Source organism: Ctenopharyngodon idella, chromosome 13 (assembly GCF_019924925.1).
Source record: "Ctenopharyngodon idella isolate HZGC_01 chromosome 13, HZGC01, whole genome shotgun sequence".
In the NCBI taxonomy this organism is placed as follows: Eukaryota; Metazoa; Chordata; class Actinopteri; order Cypriniformes; family Xenocyprididae; genus Ctenopharyngodon; species Ctenopharyngodon idella.
Window position 1 is genome coordinate 25,900,494 of NC_067232.1, and position 19,293 is coordinate 25,919,786.

Sequence of the window (19,293 nt, forward strand, 5' to 3'; positions counted from 1 at the left end):
AAGAGAGATAATGTTGAGAGCGCTGATGATTGCTCCTGTTGTGATCTTCACTAGACATCATGTGCTTGTGCATCATGTAGTTCCTCTGTATGCGGATGATTCACTCCGTGTCGGCTGGTTTGGTCTGGTTTTGTGCTCCGTATTTCGGCCCAGTTGTGTCAACCTCTGTAATGTGTTTGTTGACCTCAACTGCTCTCGAAAGACACAAAATAGCAGCATTTATCTGTTGCATGGATGCATTAGTGTCCATCATGAGGGTCGTCTCACTCTATATAACACTCTTTACTTTTAGGTTGATTCTTACGAAAAAATATTTAATTAAGTGAAGCCAGATTTAGTTTTAAGAAACTTTAAAAAAAAAAAAAATTACCATTATTCAGCAGCTCTTTGAGATGAATTCTGACAGTGAATCAATTTAAAAAGAACTGTCAGTCTGACAGTATAAATAATTACACATAGTTAATTGCATAATCACAGTTTTCCATCATTAAACAGCAGTAAGTGACGTGCGCTTATAAAGGGACTCACTGACACTTGATGAGTCAAACAAGCCGCTCGATCTGTGAGAAACTTCCAGAGAAACGAGGACAGTGATTCTACAGATCATTTTTGTATTTTAGTCCTGTGCAGTTGATGTCCAATTATATTAGAAAGTTTGCTAGAAAGGACACTTCATTTAAAGCCTTTATGTATAGTGTGATGAATATGTATTCGTAATGTACATTACAATGCATTATATCTTTTCACAAATAATTGTAACCAAAGTTAAAATGCATTATGATGTTTGCAGATCTGAAATTGGTTGTTTGTCGTGTGTTTTAATACGTTTTACTTTCTAAAGGTGTAACATAAGTATTATAATGTATTATAACTGTGATTACAATTATTAATCATACGATACAATGCATTATAAGGTGCATTACAGAGCATAATTAGCGCATTAAAAATCTTTTATAATGCATTATATATATAAAGGCTTTAAGTAAAGTGCTACTGAAAGTTTAATTCAGAGGTGGTTTGTTAAAGTTGTTTAATTTTGACAGCTTTTTTAGGTGCATTTAGGTGGATTTTTCAGAGCTTTAAAGGACACCATCGTTACTGTTCGTATCACCATGTATCAAGTGAAGAGGAAGATCTGAAATTCAGAAATGCTAATGAGCGTTTCCAACCAATCAAAGCAGAGCAGGCTCTCAGAAAGGCGGGGTTTAGAGAGACCGAATCCTTGATCTAACCATTTTCAGACTCTTTGAGAAATGAGGTGATGTGGAATGTATTTTATTTGACAATTAAAGTGTTTTTTGACCTTTGATGCATGAAAACCTGTTGTAGGAGAATTTTAATTTCATTCAATCAGTGAAACATTTTTATTTCTTTCAGAATAGCATGGTAAATCGTGAATTAGAACAGTAAATAGAGTCAGTTTTGATTTCATATTGTCATTAGGAGTTGTTGATTTGCATTAGAGGATCTCAGCTGTAAGTTTCTGCGGTTCACTTGCTCTGGATCGTTTCACGTCTCGTTCGCTGATGAAACCCATCAAGACTCTCGGGGGCTTTCGGACATGCCAAAGAAGATATCGACTCCTCAGGAAAAACAATAAGCACATTTCAGATCCAGTAGCAGGTTTAGACGGTGATGAGGCTTCTAGTATTCACATGAAAGAGATGTGTGAAGCAGTTGCAACAACGCAATAAATAATTGACTGCCATTAAATTCAAAGAGTGTGAAGAGACGTCGAGTCCCATCAGAAGCGTGACACGGCTGATCTTACAGAAGCACATGCTGCTTTGATTATGACGCATACGCAGCTTTCCTCATAGCGTAAATCATCATGCTGTGTGTCCCGTGACTTTGGCTGTTCAGAATAGCACACTCTCATCACACTCTCACTCCATTGGCTACCCGTTCGTTTTCGTATTCAATACAAAATACTCCTCATCACATTCAAAGCACTTCATGGTTTTGCCCCCCAGTATATTTGTGATTTCATTCATACCTACTCTCCTGTGCGCACATTAAGATCTTCTAATACCGGTCTGTTGTTGATTCCACGTCACAAGTCATATCATTTGGTGGTCGGGCATTTTGCATCTCTGCCCCCACACTTTGGAACTCCATTTCCAAACACATTCATGATCTCACATCATTACATGATTTCAAAACCCACCTTAAAACATATCTTTTGTTTCTTGTTTCTCAGACCTCTGACTGTATGATGTTATGTGTTATGCATTTTATGTTTTCGTATTATTTTTCTGTCTGCTCTCATATTTATGTGTTGTAAAGCGACCTTGAGTTTGCAGAAAGGCGCTATATAAAATAAACATATTATTATTATTATTTATTATTATCTACTCTCACTGTTTCTCCAGTATCCATCAGTGTGAGTATCAGTGAGATGCTGTTAAAGCTTTTAATAATATTTTTAATTAGTTATTTTTATATTTTAATTTTAAGGTTATTTTATTACTTTTTTTTAATGACTGTATTTTTATTAATTTTTATTTCAGTATTACTTATTTTTATTTTCTGTTTTCATTTTGATTTTAAAGTTTAATATAATTTTTAGTAATTTTATTTAATTTCTATAAAGTTTTATTCATTTTTGTTTCATTTTTAATTATTTTTATATTTTCTGATTTTTATTTTAGTTCAAGTTTAAAGTCATTTTATTCATTTTTTTAAATATAGTTTTTATTTATTTTTATTTCGTTTTTATTTATTTTTATATTTTCTGTTTTCATTTTAACTTTAGTTTAAGTCATTTTTATTAGTTGTTTTTAAATTTGTCTATAGTTTTATTCATGATTATTTCAGTTTTACATATTTTTATATTTTCTGATTTTCATTTTAAAATGATTTACTTATTAATCATTTAAAGTCATTTTTATTCATTTTTAAAAAATTATTTATAATATATTAATTTTTATTTATTTTTTTAGTTATTTTTATATTTTCTGATTTTCATTTTAATTTTAGTTAGTTTAATGTCATTTTATTACTTTTTTTAAAAAGTATGTCTATATAATTTTATTCATTATTATTTCAGTTTTATATATTTTCTGATTTTCATTTAAAAGTTATTTAATTATTAATCATTTAAAGTAATTTTTATTCATTTTTAAAAATGTCTATATAGCCTACACTGTAAAAAGAAAACTGTGAAATGTACGGTATCTTGCTGGCAGCAATTAGCAAGTAAGTTGCCGTGTTCTATTCCACAGTATGCTTACTGTAAATGTAATCACAGTAACTATTTTGTAATTGTTTATTATTAAACAGTAATATTACTGTAATAATAAACACAGTAACAAAATAGTAACCGTAAATTGAATCACAATAACTATTTTTTACTCTGTTTATTATTACAGTAATATTACTGTATAACAATAAACAGTTACAAAATAGTTACTGTGATTTAATTTACAGTAAGCATACTGTGGAATAGAACACAGCAACTTACTTGCTAATTGCTGCCAGCAAGTTACCGTACATTTCACAGTGTTCTATTATTATTACTGCTGTATTTTTTTATCACAGCAAATATAAGATTACCGTAAACTGCTTTAGTTGTGTACTGTAAAATGAAGACAAGATTTTTGTCACAAAATGACATTTATTTAAAACATTTTAAATGTGAAAATACACAGGCATAAAATATTTTACATTATATACATTTATAGGTTATACATTTTTATTATTTGGTGTACAACACTCCTAAACGTACAAATCTATAATCTTTGTTGAAGTTGAACTAAAATGTCCAGATACAGTTGGAAATGATTAAAACAGAAAGTAAATATAATTCAAAAAATTTAGAATTTTAAGCTTCAAAATCCTTAATACCGACTTTATTCCTCAATGGGAATGTTCCTTCTGGGCTGTAGTCTTTTCCTGCAGTGGAAAAAATTTGTCATTAATGTAGACGACTAAGAAGCCAAGACTGATGGCTTGATGACAATGTATACAAGTTGGACTGGCTAAATTAAATGATCCAGTCAACATTAGTATTACTATGGTGACCGTATTAACTAGTGTGAACATGGTAATGGGTGGGCCTCAATCAGCTCCCTATTTCAGTAGTCAGGGCACTGAGGGAGTCTCAATCACAGAATCCTTCCAGTGCACTGAAATATTCACTCCCTAAAAAGTCCTACAATGCACAATGAAAATCATGGAGCAACGATGCTCTCTATGCTCCCTTAACGGAAGTTCTGAAGCATGAAACTTTGATTACATGAGCCAACTCACTACATGTCACGACACGAGATAATTTTTTAAATACAGACCATTATGTTATTATATTTCAGCATAAACATAAATCACTAGACAGGTAATTAACATAATCTAACTAACATTTTTATGCCTGAAATGTTACATGTACAGTGGGTACAGAAAGTATTCAGACCCCCTTCAATTCTTCACTCTTTGTTATATTGCAGCCATTTGCTAAAATCATTTAAGTTCATTTTTTTTCCTCATTAATGTACACACAGCACCCCATATTGACAGAAAAACACAGAATTGTTGACATTTTTGCAGATTTATTAAAAAAGAAAAACTGAAATATCACATGGTCCTAAGTATTCAGACCCTTTGCTGTGACACTCATATATTTAACTCAGGTGCTGTCCATTTCTTCTGATCATCCTTGAGATGGTTCTACACCTTCATTTGAGTCCAGCTGTGTTTGATTATACTGATTGGACTTGATTAGGAAAGCCACACACCTGTCTATATATGATCTTACAGCTCACAGTGCATGTCAGAGCAAATGAGAATCATGAGGTCAAAGGAACTGCCTGAAGAGCTCAGAGACAGAATTGTGGCAAGGCACAGATCTGGCCAAGGTTACAAAAAAATTTCTGCTGCACTTAAGGTTCCTAAGAGCACAGTGGCCTCCATAATTCTTAAATGGAAAACGTTTGGGACGACCAGAACCCTTCTTAGAGCTGGCCATCCGGCCAAAATGAGCTATCGGGGGAGAAGAGCCTTGGTATGAGAGGTAAAGAAGAACCCAAAGATCACTGTGGCTGAGCTCCAGAGATGCAGTCGGGAGATGGGAGAAAGTTGTAGAAAGTCAACCATCACTGCAGCCCTCCACCAGTCGGGGCTTTATGGCAGAGTGGCCCGACGGAAGCCTCTCCTCAGTGCAAGACACATGAAAGCCCACATGGAGTGTGCTAAGATGGTGAGAAATAAGATTCTCTGGTCTGATGAGACCAAGATAGAACTTTTTGGCTTTAATTCCAAGCGGTATGTGTGGAGAAAACCAGGCACTGCTCATCACCTGTCCAATACAGTCCCAACAGTGAAGCATGGTGGTGGCAGCATCATGCTGTGGGGCTGTTTTTCAACTGCAGGGACAGGACGACTGGTTGCAATCGAGGGAAAGATGAATGCGGCCAAGTACAGGGATATCCTGGACGAAAACCTTCTCCAGAGTGCTCAGGACCTCAGACTGAGCCGAAGGTTTACCTTCCAACAAGACAATGACCCTAAGCACACAGCTAAAATAACGAAGGAGTGGCTTCACAACAACTCCGTGACTGTTCTTGAATGGCCTAGCCAGAGCCCTGACTTAAACCTAATTGAGCATCTCTGGAGAGACCTAAAAATGGCTGTCCACCAACGTTTACCATCCAACCTGACAGAACTGGAGAGGATCTGCAAGGAGGAATGGCAGAGGATCCCCAAATCCAGGTGTGAAAAACTTGTTGCATCTTTCCCAAAAAGACTCATGGCTGTATTAGATCAAAAGGGTGCTTCTACTAAATACTGAGCAAAGGGTCTGAATACTTAGGACCATGTGATATTTCAGTTTTTCTTTTTTAATAAATCTGCAAAAATGTCAACAATTTTGTGTTTTTCTGTCAATATGGGGTGCTGTGTGTACATTAATGAGGGAAAAAAATGAACTTAAATGATTTTAGCAAATGGCTGCAATATAACAAAGAGTAAAAAATTTAAGGGGGTCTGAATACTTTCCGTACCCACTGTATATGTATCACAAGCAAAGTATCACAAAGTACTTTAAATAACATTAAATATAATGTCAGAAAGATATTAGTTCTGCTGTTGTTCATGAATACCAGTAGTGGTGTTATAAAATGATGACATTGTGTTGTTTCCAGAAATAGAGTCATCAGTGTCCCAATGTGTAGTGAGCGAATGTCTTTTACTGTCCTTACCAGTGCCTGGATTCATGAACACCATATACTTATTCACAAGCTTAGGAGTTAGGGAGACGCACCCAAAATGTTGTGGACATGTCGGCATGGGATAGTCATAAAGGGAGAATATTAATAAATATACTATACAAATTACTATAAATTTAGACTTATTTTCAATTATGAATGGCATATATTACAAACCCGATTCCAAAAAAGTTGGGACACTGTACAAATTGTGAATAAAAAAAGAATGCAATAATTTACAAATCTCATAAACTTATATTTTATTTACAATAGAATATAGATAACATATCAAATGTTGAAAGTGAGACATTTTGAAATGTCATGCCAAATATTGGCTCATTTTGGATTTCATGAGAGCTACACATTCCAAAAAAGTTGGGACAGGTAGCAATAAGAGGCCGGAAAAGTTAAATATACATATAAAGAACAGCTGGAGGACCAATTTGCAACTTATTAGGTCAATTGGCAACATGATTGGGTATAAAAAGAGCCTCTCAGAGTGGCAGTGTCTCTCAGAAGTCAAGATGGGCAGAGGATCACCAATTCCCCCAATGCTGCAGCGAAAAATAGTGGAGCAATATCAGAAAGGAGTTTCTCAGAGAAAAATTGCAAAGAGTTTGAAGTTATCATCATCTACAGTGCATAATATCATCCAAAGATTCAGAGAATCTGGAACAATCTCTGTGCGTAAGGGTCAAGGCCGGAAAACCATACTGGATGCCCGTGATCTTCGGGCCCTTAGACGGCACTGCATCACATACAGGAATGCTACTGTAATGGAAATCACAACATGGGCTCAGGAATGCTTCCAGAAAACATTGTTGGTGAACACAATCCACCGTGCCATTCGCCATTGCCGGCTAAAACTCTATAGGTCAAAAAAGAAGCCATATCTAAACATGATCCAGAAGCGCAGGTGTTTTCTCTGGGCCAAGGCTCATTTAAAATGGACTGTGGCAAAGTGGAAAACTGTTCTGTGGTCAGACGAATCAAAATTTGAAGTTCTTTTTGGAAAACTGGGATGCCATGTCATCCGGACTAAAGAGGACAAGGACAAACCAAGTTGTTATCAGCGCTCAGTTCAGAAGCCTGCATCTCTGATGGTATGGGGTTGCATGAGTGCATGTGGCGTCGGCAGCTTACACATCTGGAAAGGCACCATCAATGCTGAAAGGTATATCCAAGTTCTAGAACAACATATGCTCCCATCCAGACATCGTCTCTTTCAGGGAAGACCTTGCATTTTCCAACATGACAATGCCAGACCACATACTGCATCAATTACAACATCATGGCTGCGTAGAAGAAGGATCCGGGTACTGAAATGGCCAGCCTGCAGTCCAGATCTTTCACCCATAGAAAACATTTGGCGCATCATAAAGAGGAAGATGCGACAAAGAAGACCTAAGACAGTTGAGCAACTAGAAGCCTGTATTAGACAAGAATGGGACAACATTCCTATTCCTAAACTTGAGCAACTTGTCTCCTCAGTCCCCAGACGTTTGCAGACTGTTATAAAAAGAAGAGGGGATGCCACACAGTGGTAAACATGGCCTTGTCCCAACTTTTTTGAGATGTGTTGATGCCATGAAATTTAAAATCAACTTATTTTTCCCTTAAAATGATACATTTTCTCAGTTTAAACATTTGATATGTCATCTATGTTGTATTCTGAATAAAATATTGAAATTTGAAACTTCCACATCATTGCATTCCTTTTTTATTCACAATCTGTACAGTGTCCCAACTTTTTTGGAATCGGGTTTGTATATTAATCTTCTTTGTTTCATTGTTTTTGGTTCTTCCCTGATTGACCTAGTTTCTCAGTCTGTTTGATTAATCATTCTGTTCACCTGTTGTCTCATTAATTATCTTATTAGGTCCCTTTGTTTGTTCATGCTTATAAGCCATCAGTTTTCCCTTAGTCTTCGTCAGTTCTTGTGACAGATAGCGTTTCTTTTTATTCCTGTTTTCTAAGCATTCATCTTTAAAGTCTGTCCTTGAATGTTTCCTCGTCTTTGTGACTTTCCTAACCACGTATTTTAACAGTTATATTATATTATTGTCACACAATGGGTGTGTGTTAAGGCAGATAGCAGAAGACTACTGCAGCATTTAATATAAATCCAGTACAAAGTTTAATAAATCCCCCAAAAGCAAGATAATCCACAAAACAGGCAGAGTAACACACCTTAACATAATCGTAACACCAAACAGAGAATGAAGGCAAAGGCACAACTTAAGTAGTAAATACAAACGAGACTAATTAAACACAGCTGAAACCAAATGAACTAATGACAGTTACTATAGAAACAAAGTAAAAGCGGGAAATTAAACAAAGAAAAATGAAATACATTCTAAAAGTCTGTGCATAACAAAACCAACTAAACATAATTGTGACAACTATTGTATTCCCCACAATGTGCCCGTGACAGCATTCAAAAAATTGTTGAAGAAATACAAAAAATACTGTTAATGCTCAACAGTCATGCCAATGAATTTGACATTCTGTATGACTATTTCTGTAAGCCTACACCAGTTGGTGGCAATTAATGAATGAACTTCACTTTTAAAGAATTCAACATATTTGGCTATAATATTTCATTTCTTGTATAAAAGTATAATTATTAACAGGTAATATGGTTTGAATGATAAAAATAGGTATACTTAAATGCAAATATACATTTCTGATTATCCCATGTTGCTATTTGGTCATGTAGATTTTTTTTACACTAAACTTGTGTAAACATATGATCTCGAGGCCATGACAACACATCGATTAGCCACAACACAGTGACGTCTGTACGTAGTTTGTCATATCGATTTTGTTTCAATCAAGTTCTGTATCGATTAAGTTCAATGACAAAACTTGTTGAACCAGTCACCATATATTAGAATGCTCATTTCTGTTCTCTATAAAGCACGACTCGACATTTTATATGCATAGTTAGTACGTACCTAAAATGACTGTCGTGGTTTCTTTGATGCAGCCTGAAAGAAAGGGGGCTAAACAGTACATGAAGGGTCCCGTGACAGTTAAAAACAAACACAATGACAACACAATGGCATGTACGTATTATGCTTCCACAAGGCGGGAATTCACTTATTTCACTTAAATATATCTATTCTATGTAGCTGCTGTATTTTGAATGGCAAAGAAGCTCAGAAAACATGATCCTGTGAAAAATGTTGTGCTGTTTAAAATCCTTACCGGTTGCTGCGTTTTTACAGTCTATGGTTTTCTCTTACTTCAGCCTGCTTCGATATTTGATTGATCATGCCGTAGCTAGAAAAACAACGAGAAACGGCTAGCGCACTTTGTTAATACACATGCACATGCATGTGCATGGAGTTCCAGTTTACTTTTATCCAACAATGTTACTCCACCAAACTGATGACGTTATCAAATTGATAAATGTCATCAACATTGACAGATAAAAAAAAATCAAATTTATGTGAGCAAACAGTTATGTTTGTAATGATATGGCTTACTAGCGACGCTCTCTGCATCTCTCTCCTGGCGCACTCCTAAACACATGTAAATATGTTGAAGTCAAATCCTAAAGAAAGTGTGGAATCTCCTCGGTTTCTGTTGCTGAAAAAAGTCCTGCTCAAAATTTCTTTATTGTGATTCACAGTAAAAAAAAAATATATTTACTGTAGAATTTACTCACCATTGAAATTTAACCATGATGCTTTGCAGATTTACAGCAACATGCTGTATACAGGTTCTACAGTAAGGATTTGTTCATTTTACAGTAATAATGCTGTGAAAACTACAGAAATTTGTTAGTGTAGTTTTTATTTGTTTTTTCAGTTTCAATTATTTTTATATTTTCTGTTTTCATTTTAATTTTAAAGATTAAATTTGAACTTTTTTAAAAAAAAATATGTATATATAGTTTTTATTCATTTTTATTTCAATTTTAGTTAATTTTATATTATTGAATATTTTTTATATTTTTATATTTAATATTATATATTTTATATATATTTTTTTAATATTTATTTGTATATTTTTAAATATTAGATATTTATTTACTTTTTTAAATGTCCATATATTTGTTCCCCCATTTTTATTTCAGTTTTAGTTAAATGAAACTCAACTTATGTCAGCTAGCTTTAAATGATATAAATTTATGTATGTGTATGTATGTATATATGTGTATATATATATATATATATATATATATATTCAGTTATAGTATATTATATATATTCAGTTTTAATATAATAATATAATTTATTTTGAAGTAATACTGTTATAATGTGCATTATAAAAGAGATGGTTTTGATTGGATAAGTCGTGCTTGATTCCACTTTAAAACTGTGGCATGCATAAAATAATGCAGCAAATTGCTTGACACCTCAAAAAAAAACTAGATACTTAAAGGAATTATTACAGTTATTAAATGCACCTGTATTGAGCGTTAGCGTCTTATATTTCTGTTACTCCTGGCAGAATCACTGTAACGCACTTTTGATTTATTGACCTGTTTGATCAGACTGCCAAGAAATTATACAATATTGAATCTAAATGTAAAATAACTGTTTATTTCAGAGATAATAACCAGATGCCACTTACAGTTCAAGACACATATGGTCATGTGACAGCAATGCAGCACTGGTTACATATTCTTCAAAATAGTTCTCAGTATGACCTAACTGATGCAATTTGCTGCATGCATATCGATTTATTCCTGTTATTTCTCTTGCTCTCTACAGTTATTTGGTGCTGACCAATATGTTCATAAATACTTTAAAGACAGTCTGCAGTAATTTCAGAAGAAATCAGATGGACATTCAGTGTCAAGAGACTGTTTGGTGTTACAGGAGAGGTTAAAGAGAACTAAAGTGAATCTGATGCAGTATAAGACGGTCGATGTTGTCAGTTCAGACGATCAGTGTGTTTGTAATGGATCATAAGACTCCTGCTGCCTCAGACATGAATATTCCCTCAGATTTGATTGATTTCGAGGCAGGAGATTTGACTGCGTTCACTGTGACTCATTCAGAGCATGTCTGACTAAGAAAGCAAACAGAAAGATGTTTTAATAGTCATACTGCACAGACATTTGCAAAGCAACTTTGATACAGTAGGGTTATGAAGTCCAACTAGTCTTTTAAACGAGTCTCTGACTAGTTGTGCACAGCCCTGCTAGATAATTCATACTAAACGGTCACAAGTGAAGATCTTGATATCTGCAAGCGTTCTCCTGAGACTCTCGTGTTGAATGATGTTCCTGCAGTGAAACTCGTCTGCTTTCATCATGTCTGGCTCTGAGCAGAGAAAATGATTCATAAAAGCACATGAAAGCACTGGTATCTGTGGGAAATTGATGACAGAAAAGACTTCTTTAAATAAACCGCGAGGTTCATCCATCCTGTTACATCGCTCGGTTTTTATGGGCTCCATCTCTCACGCCGTGTCCTTTTTTAGTCCTCTAATGATAAGCAAGAGTAATTTGAGTTCAGATCTTTCCTTTGAAACTAAATGAAGTGAATACCGTAATACAGGAAAAACCCTGGAGAAACGTTTGGAGTGGCTTTGTGTGGTTTTTTGTCAAAATTAGTTTGATGGTTTAATGTTCTGAAAGTAAAGAAATTAAGACAGCCATAAAAAATTGTGTTGTAATTTATAGTTGTAATAATAAAAAAAACTTAAATACTTGATTTTTTTTATTCACAGTGAAATATGACAATTTTAATATTTCTTATTTTGTATTTAGTCATTTTATATCTTTATTTAGTGTAATAATAATAATAATAATTATTATTATTATTATTATAGTCATTGATCTATAAATCGTAATTGCAATTTTTATTAGCAAAATCACAATATTTTTCAACCATAAATATTAGTATTGTAATTTTACATACTTAATAATAATTTATTATTTTTCTTAAATATTCTCATTTTTATTTTTCAGTGAAATTTTACAATAGTAATATTTCTTATTTTGTATTGTAGTATTTTTATATTTTTATTTAATAATAATAATTATAATAATACTACTACTTGTTTTTTATTATTATTATTATGATTATTTAATCATATCGATATATAAAATCACATTTTGGCCAAACTGTGGAACCTGGAATTTTTTTAATGTTTTTTTTTTTTTTTTTAATTTATTAAAAATTTATGTTGATTATATGAAAATTTATGTTGATTATATAAAATCACAACATTTTTGGTCAAATTGTGAAGTCCTACAAACAAGCACAGCAAATCTGTATTTTTTTAAAACACATTTTAAATTGCAATTTTTATCAGCAAAATTGCAATACATTTTTTTCAACCATAAATATTAGTATTGTAATTTTACAGTTGTAATGTAAAAAAAAAAAAAAAAAAAAGTTTAATACTACTTTTTTATTTTGCAGTGAAATATTACAATAGTAATATTTCTTTTGTATTTTAGTATTTTTTATTTATTTTTTTAATAAACATAATAATACTTATTGTTATTATGATTATTATTATTATTATTATTATGTAGTCATATTGATATATTAAATCACAATTTTGGCCAAATTGTGGAACCTGGAATTTTTTTAAAATAACTTTTTAAATCACAATTTTTATCAGAAAACTTTTTTTCCCCAAGCTGTACCATGGTAGGTATCAATGGTGTTCTTTAAATACCTTGGACTACCATGTAAACACCACGTTACATGAATATGGTAATTACACCATAGACTAGAATATCAGAAGTATTGAATTACCATCTCATACTGTCACTGTACCGTGGTACTGCCGCAAAGTGCAGGGCAAAAGTGAATGATATGGTTTAGAGTCTTTATACACACATAACATTCAGTGCAGCGTTTGTGCTCCAGACATGAAGGATTCTTCAATGATTCAAGTGATCAGGCGCACCATTTTCACCTGCAGGACCATAAAACAGACGAAAAAATCCCATAGCAACCACACAGCATATGTTAGTGATGAGTTTTGCAGGGGCAAACACCATTCGCATAATCTTCAAAGAATGTAGAAATAAAATTTTCTAATAGTCTGTGTGAAATCTCCTCTTTAGTCCAAACATTGTAATGGTAGAGCGGCCAGTTGGCATGACAACGTTTTTCTTATCTTTCTCATGAGTAATGCAACATGAATTCTCAAAGTGCAATTCCTCAGCAAAAAAATAGAAGAGAGCTTTGTAAATTAGTCTCTTTCATTTTGATGTTCTGCTCGCTGTTACTGGCTCTGCTGCAGTGATTCTTTCAATTCTGAAAGAGCTTGTTCATGTTTCTAAAAATGCTGCTGCTTCACCCAGCACTTCAGTTTAGGACAGGGGTTTTCAAAGTCAAAGACAGTGGGCCTCCCTTTTGACACAACGTAACCAATGGCACCTCCCCACCCCCCATTTTTTACTAATTTTCAATTAGTGTTTCCGCCACTAAATAAAAAAAAAAACTTTTCTCAGAATTGCGAGATATAAACTCGCAGTTGCGTCTTATATAGTCAGAAGCAAGATATTGTCTTTTTTCTCCTCACAATTGGACATTATAACACGCGATTGTGACTTTATATCATAATTCTGAGAAAAAAGTCAGAATTGAGAAAAAAACTCGCAATTCTGAATTTTTCTCGCAATTGTGAGTTTATATCACAATTCTGACTTTATATCTCGCAATTCTGACTTTATAACTCAATTCTGACTTTATATCACACAATTCTGATTTTATAACTCGCAATTCTGACTTTATAATTTCATTCTGACTATATCACACAATTCTGACTTTATAACTCGTAATTCTGACTTTATATCTCGCAATTCTGACTTTATATCACGCAATTCTGATTTTATAACTCGCAATTCTGACTTTATAATTTCATTCTGACTATATCACACAATTCTGACTTTATAACTCACAATTCTAATTTTATATCTCGCAATTCTGACTTTATAACTTGCAACTCTGACTTTATAATTTAATTCTGACTATATTACACAATTCTGACTTTATATCTCGCAATTCTGACTTTATAACTTGCAACTCTGACTTTATAATTTAATTCTGACTATATTACACAATTCTGACTTTATATCTCGCAATTCTGACTTTATATCGCGCAATTCTGACTTTATATTTCGCAATTCTGACTATATCTTGCAATTCTGACTTTATAACTCACAATTCTGACTTTATAACTCAATTCTGACTTTATATCACGCAATTCTGACTTTATATTTCGCAATTCTGACTTTATATTTCGCAATTCTGACTATATCTTGCAATTCTGACTTTATAACTCGCAATTCTGACTTTATAACCTGCAATTGTGAGCTTATATTGCAATTCTGAGGGGAAAAAAGTCAGAATTGTGAGCTAAAAAGTTGCAATTACCTCTTATTTTTTATTTTATGGCAGAAACAAGCTTTTATTGGTGATTTGAGCTGCTGTTCAGTCTGTATTTCACAGCACAATGATAAGAAACTTAAGAAACTGCTCCAAAACAATTACACAAATACACTATTCTCTCCACCATCTCTGTTGAAATCGGACAGTTTTTCTCTGCATTAGGACTGTTTGACCGTTTGAATGCATTCGCTTACTGGATCCTTGGACTGAAAACTTTCCACGAGTTTACGGTTTAAAATGATCTGATCGAAAACAGAGGACCAGAAATGTTTTGATGCCTCTTGTCCAAAAATCTGCTTTTCGCTTTTTAAAGTATTGTTTCGCTATAATGTATTGATTGAAATTATTAATCATTTTTTTACCACTCTGTGCACCTCCCCTGACATGCAATCTGAAACCCTCTGGTTTAGGATACACACTGAACTTCTTGTAGTCCAAAGTCTGGTAATGAAGATAGAATCAGGACTGAATCACATGGTTTATATCTCAGCAACTATAATTCAACGCTTGTTTCTCTGACAGTGTTTTTGCATCATAAATGTCTAGTTCAGCTCTTAAATTTGAATAATGTCTGTGCCTTCTAAACTAAAATTCAGTGTCATTGCTTTTCGTGATCAATTCTCTTTTGATTGAGTAGCTGCTGAAGTGATGTTTGGATGTGCACATATACTTTAATATTTCAAGAGGAACCCCTACTGGTCTGAAACAACTCAGGTTTACCTTATATCCATACATAGAAAATATGTTTACATAAATATATTTTCACATTTTTTAGAAAAACCACAAGTTTCAAATATGATCCTCAGGCTTTTGAGGAAGGTTTATTTGTTCATCTCTCAATCATCATTATATTGCATTATATGTTTTAAAACTACAGAGCTTTGATCATAAAACTAAGCATTTAAATATCATCTAACTAAGACATTTTATTGGCAGATGACGACTGATATTTATATGCATTTTATGTCAGTATCTGCTATGCTGTTATAAAGAACACATTGATTTACATTACAAGCGTCCATATAAATACATATAAATATCAGCATCTGCACCAAATTGCATATTTTTGCTCGGTTTGAGTCTCTGAGTCTTTTTCCTCCATATTCCTCCATATCAGACTATATGAGCCATAAAATCCAACAAAAACAAACATTTTTAATGTATTTTATCTGAAGGTTCAATTAAACGTTTCATTTCCAAAGAAATAAAATAAAAAAAATAACTGACTATTTCATATATCAGGCCTTACAGGGTTAAATATGTGTCAGCCTCATAAGTGCGTATCTGGCATCTTGGCTTCTTTTAAGGTTTTTCAGCATCTTAGAGAGTGTTTGTGACTGTCTCACTAGGAGTTTGTCAGTGACTGTTCTTTATAGTCATTGACTATGCTTTGAAATGTGTATTATGAAAAGCACAATAACAAATTTATTTGAACTGAGCAACCTTTTCAAATAACTCAACTCATTTACTTCAAATGATGAGGGTGTTGGCCTGCTGTCCTTGGTGCTGAACGATCCCACTTCAGAAGAACTGAAGGGATGAACCACACGCTTTTCCGGAAACAGGGATCTTCACAGCAGTAGGATCTGATGCATCCAAAAATCAAAGTCAGTGTAATGCTGAAAAGAGAGATGTCTAACAGAGATGAATTGAAATAAATGTCATTCTCCATTAAGATAAAGCCTGTGTGGTGTACGTGTGAATGTAAACAGTGCTGCATTGAAGAGCTGCTGGAATGTAATTGGGATGCTGCAGTGCACTCTGGGTAAAGGATGCTCTCTGCTCGAGCCGTGAGTCACATATGGAAATCATGTGATGACTAAAGAGGTGCCTGGTTTTGTGAATGAAATTCCTCGCTGCTCGACAGACTGATTTCTCTTGCTCGCCCTCCTTCCAGGGAGCCAGACGAATGCTGACTGCAGGGTTTTCTAAGCACATACACGTTACCTTATATTACATCCGCTGCACTCGGACCACTGGGAATGAGTTGTACCTTTTTAATTCTTTAAAGGCTGGAAGGAAGGATGGATGGAGGGATGATGGATGGATGGAGGAATTCATCCATTCATCCATCTATCCATTCATCCATCCCTCCATCTATCCCTCCCTCCCTCCCTCTATCCATCCATCATCCCTCCCTCCCTCCCTCTATCCATCTATCCATTCCTCCATCCCTCCAACTATCCCTCCATCCATCCCTCCCTTCATCCATGCTGAATTATCTCTGTTGATCATGTCTGATTTGATGGAGAAAAAATGGTTTTAAATATAACTTTCAGCTTCAAAGCATTTAAATGTTACAGGGATTAAATGTTGTTGGGCTATTTTGGTTTATTAGTGTTTATTTTCCATCCATCCATCCATCTATCCCTCCATCCATCCCTCCCTCCCTCTATCTATCCATGTATCCCTCCCTCTATCCATCCATCTATCCCTCCATCATATCCATCATCCCTCCATCCATCCATCCATCCCTCATTCATCCATCTATCCCTCCATCCATCCATCATCCCTTCCTCCCTCCCTCCCACTATTCATCGATCCATTCCTCGATCCCTCCATCTATCCCTCCATCCATCCCTCCCTCCCTTCATCCATCCATCTGTCCATCACTCTATCCATCCCTCCCTCCCTCCATCCATCATCCATCCATCTGTCCATCACTCTATTCATCCCTCCCTCCCTCCATCCATCCATTCCATCTCTCCATCCATCCATCATCCATCCATCATTCATTCATCCATCTATCATCAATCCATCCCTCCATCTATCCCTCCCTCCCTCCCTCTATCCATCTATCCATTCCTCCATCCCTCCATCCATCCCTCCCTTCATCCATCCATCCGTCCTTCCCTCTATCCATCTCTCCATCCATCATCCCTTCATCCGTCCATCCATCCATCCCTCCCTCCCTCTCTCCCTCACTCCATCCCTCACTCCATCCATCCATCCCTCTATCCATCCATCTATCCATCTCTCCATCCATCCATCCATGTATAGTCACACTTTAGTTTAGGGTCCAATTCTCACTGTTAACTATGACTTTTGCCTCAATAAACTCCTAATTACTGCTTATTAATAATTAGTAAGGTAGTTGTTAAGTTTAGGTATTGGATTAAGTGATGCAGAACATTGTCAAGCAGAATAAGGCATTAATATGTGCTTTATAAGTACTAATAAACAGCCTAGTAATATGCACGCTAATGCAACTAGTTACTAGTGAGAATTGGACCCTAAACTAATCTATATGTTGCATATGTTATCATTTAATCTTAAGTGTGCTTGTATCCGCATCAACATCTGGTTATGGCATTAATCTTAAATGTGTTTTTATAAGGCCAAAATAACATGCTTTTCTTCCACAGGGTCTGCATTAGACATTGACACATTTCCCGCTATTCTAACACAGATAAAGAGGTGAAGCTCTTAGGATGATGATGATGATGATGATAACCCCTCTGGTTATTTGCTGTTTTATCAGCCTGCTGCTTTAAGCTGTCTGGTGCTGATATTGTAGTGAGCTGTGCTGGTCAGAATCATTTCCCCCTCTGCGGCAGACCAAAGAAAAGCAGAAAGAAGGGAAGGATAAACCCCCTGCCTCCTCCAGCACTTTCCCCTTGTCAACGGGAAAAGCTTCTCTCTCAGTCAGAGTCCTCAATCAGACAGACTCATCCGAGAGGAGCTGACACATCTGCGCATCTCCTGCACATGTTTCATATCCATTTCCCCGTTTTCAGAACACGGTGGCCATCGCTTCCATACATTTCCCGCTGGCTGCCCCTCAGTCTGTGGAGAACTCCACCTGTAAGCTGCAGCTGATCGTCTTCCGCAATGGAAAACTCTTTCCATGCACGGGGAATTCGTCAAATCTTGCGGATGATGGGAAGCGCAGAAGCGTTTCGACACCAGTTGCGTTCACCAAATTAGGTAATGCTGCATTTTTTTTTTCATGCATTAATCAGCGCGCCCAATTCATCAGCACATATGCATGCATTAGTTGGTTTAAATGAAATACGGAGTATTTTGTCGGCGTTAACGTCACATGCAATTATGAGGAAACGTGCGCGTGCTTGCACGATGTTGCAACAGTTGCGTTGCATTTTTGCACGAGTTAGAATATTTGTCTGCGCAGTGAATCTCATTTGTATTGCAGCAGTTACAACATGATATTGACAGTCATTGACCACTATGTCACTGATGCACGTTGCATAGAGTGCGATTGCCAGCTTTTATATGGTTTATGGATGCATCTCTGGAACACTTAAGGACTTTCCATATGGGGTATTACTTGACGCAATGTGTTGCTCTCCTGTGTAGATGGGTGTAGCCCCGGGAGCCCCGTGCAGCCGGTTACCGTCGCTCTCCGGCACTTCTCGTTGGGTGTAGACCCCACCGCAGCATATTGGGATTTTGACCTGCTGAATGGACACGGCGGCTGGCGGGCGGAAGGCTGCCAGATAACGGGCTCCACGCACAACACGACCACCATCCATTGCGCGCACCACAACAACCTCGCCGTGCTCATGGTAAGAGTCGTCAAAGTCATTGGAGTATTGCTATTGTGGAGGCGCAGAGCCAATGAAACGCATCCAAACAGAAGTGTAAATATTATTGATGCAAGGGCAAATGGTGATATGTGCACGTGATAATGAGGTATGGCCAGTGCGAAGGACATGAGGTGCAAACAAGAATTCAATTCAGTTCACGTGTATTTGTATAGCGC

General features: G+C 35.4%; 1 protein-coding gene across 2 annotated transcripts in view; it reads left to right on the forward strand.

Annotated features, from left to right (window-relative positions):
* The window catches only part of LOC127525418 (adhesion G protein-coupled receptor A3), a 154,580-nt gene that overhangs the window by 87,764 nt on the left and 47,523 nt on the right, over positions 1-19,293 (forward strand). The window contains exons 13-14 of one of the 2 annotated variants that reach the window (XM_051917952.1): positions 18,308-18,497; positions 18,888-19,096. The exons of the other annotated variant lie outside the window; for it this stretch is intronic. Coding sequence (XP_051773912.1) covers positions 18,308-18,497; positions 18,888-19,096 — 399 coding nt within the window. The remainder of the gene's footprint in view (positions 1-18,307; positions 18,498-18,887; positions 19,097-19,293) is intronic. 2 annotated transcript variants of the gene reach the window in all.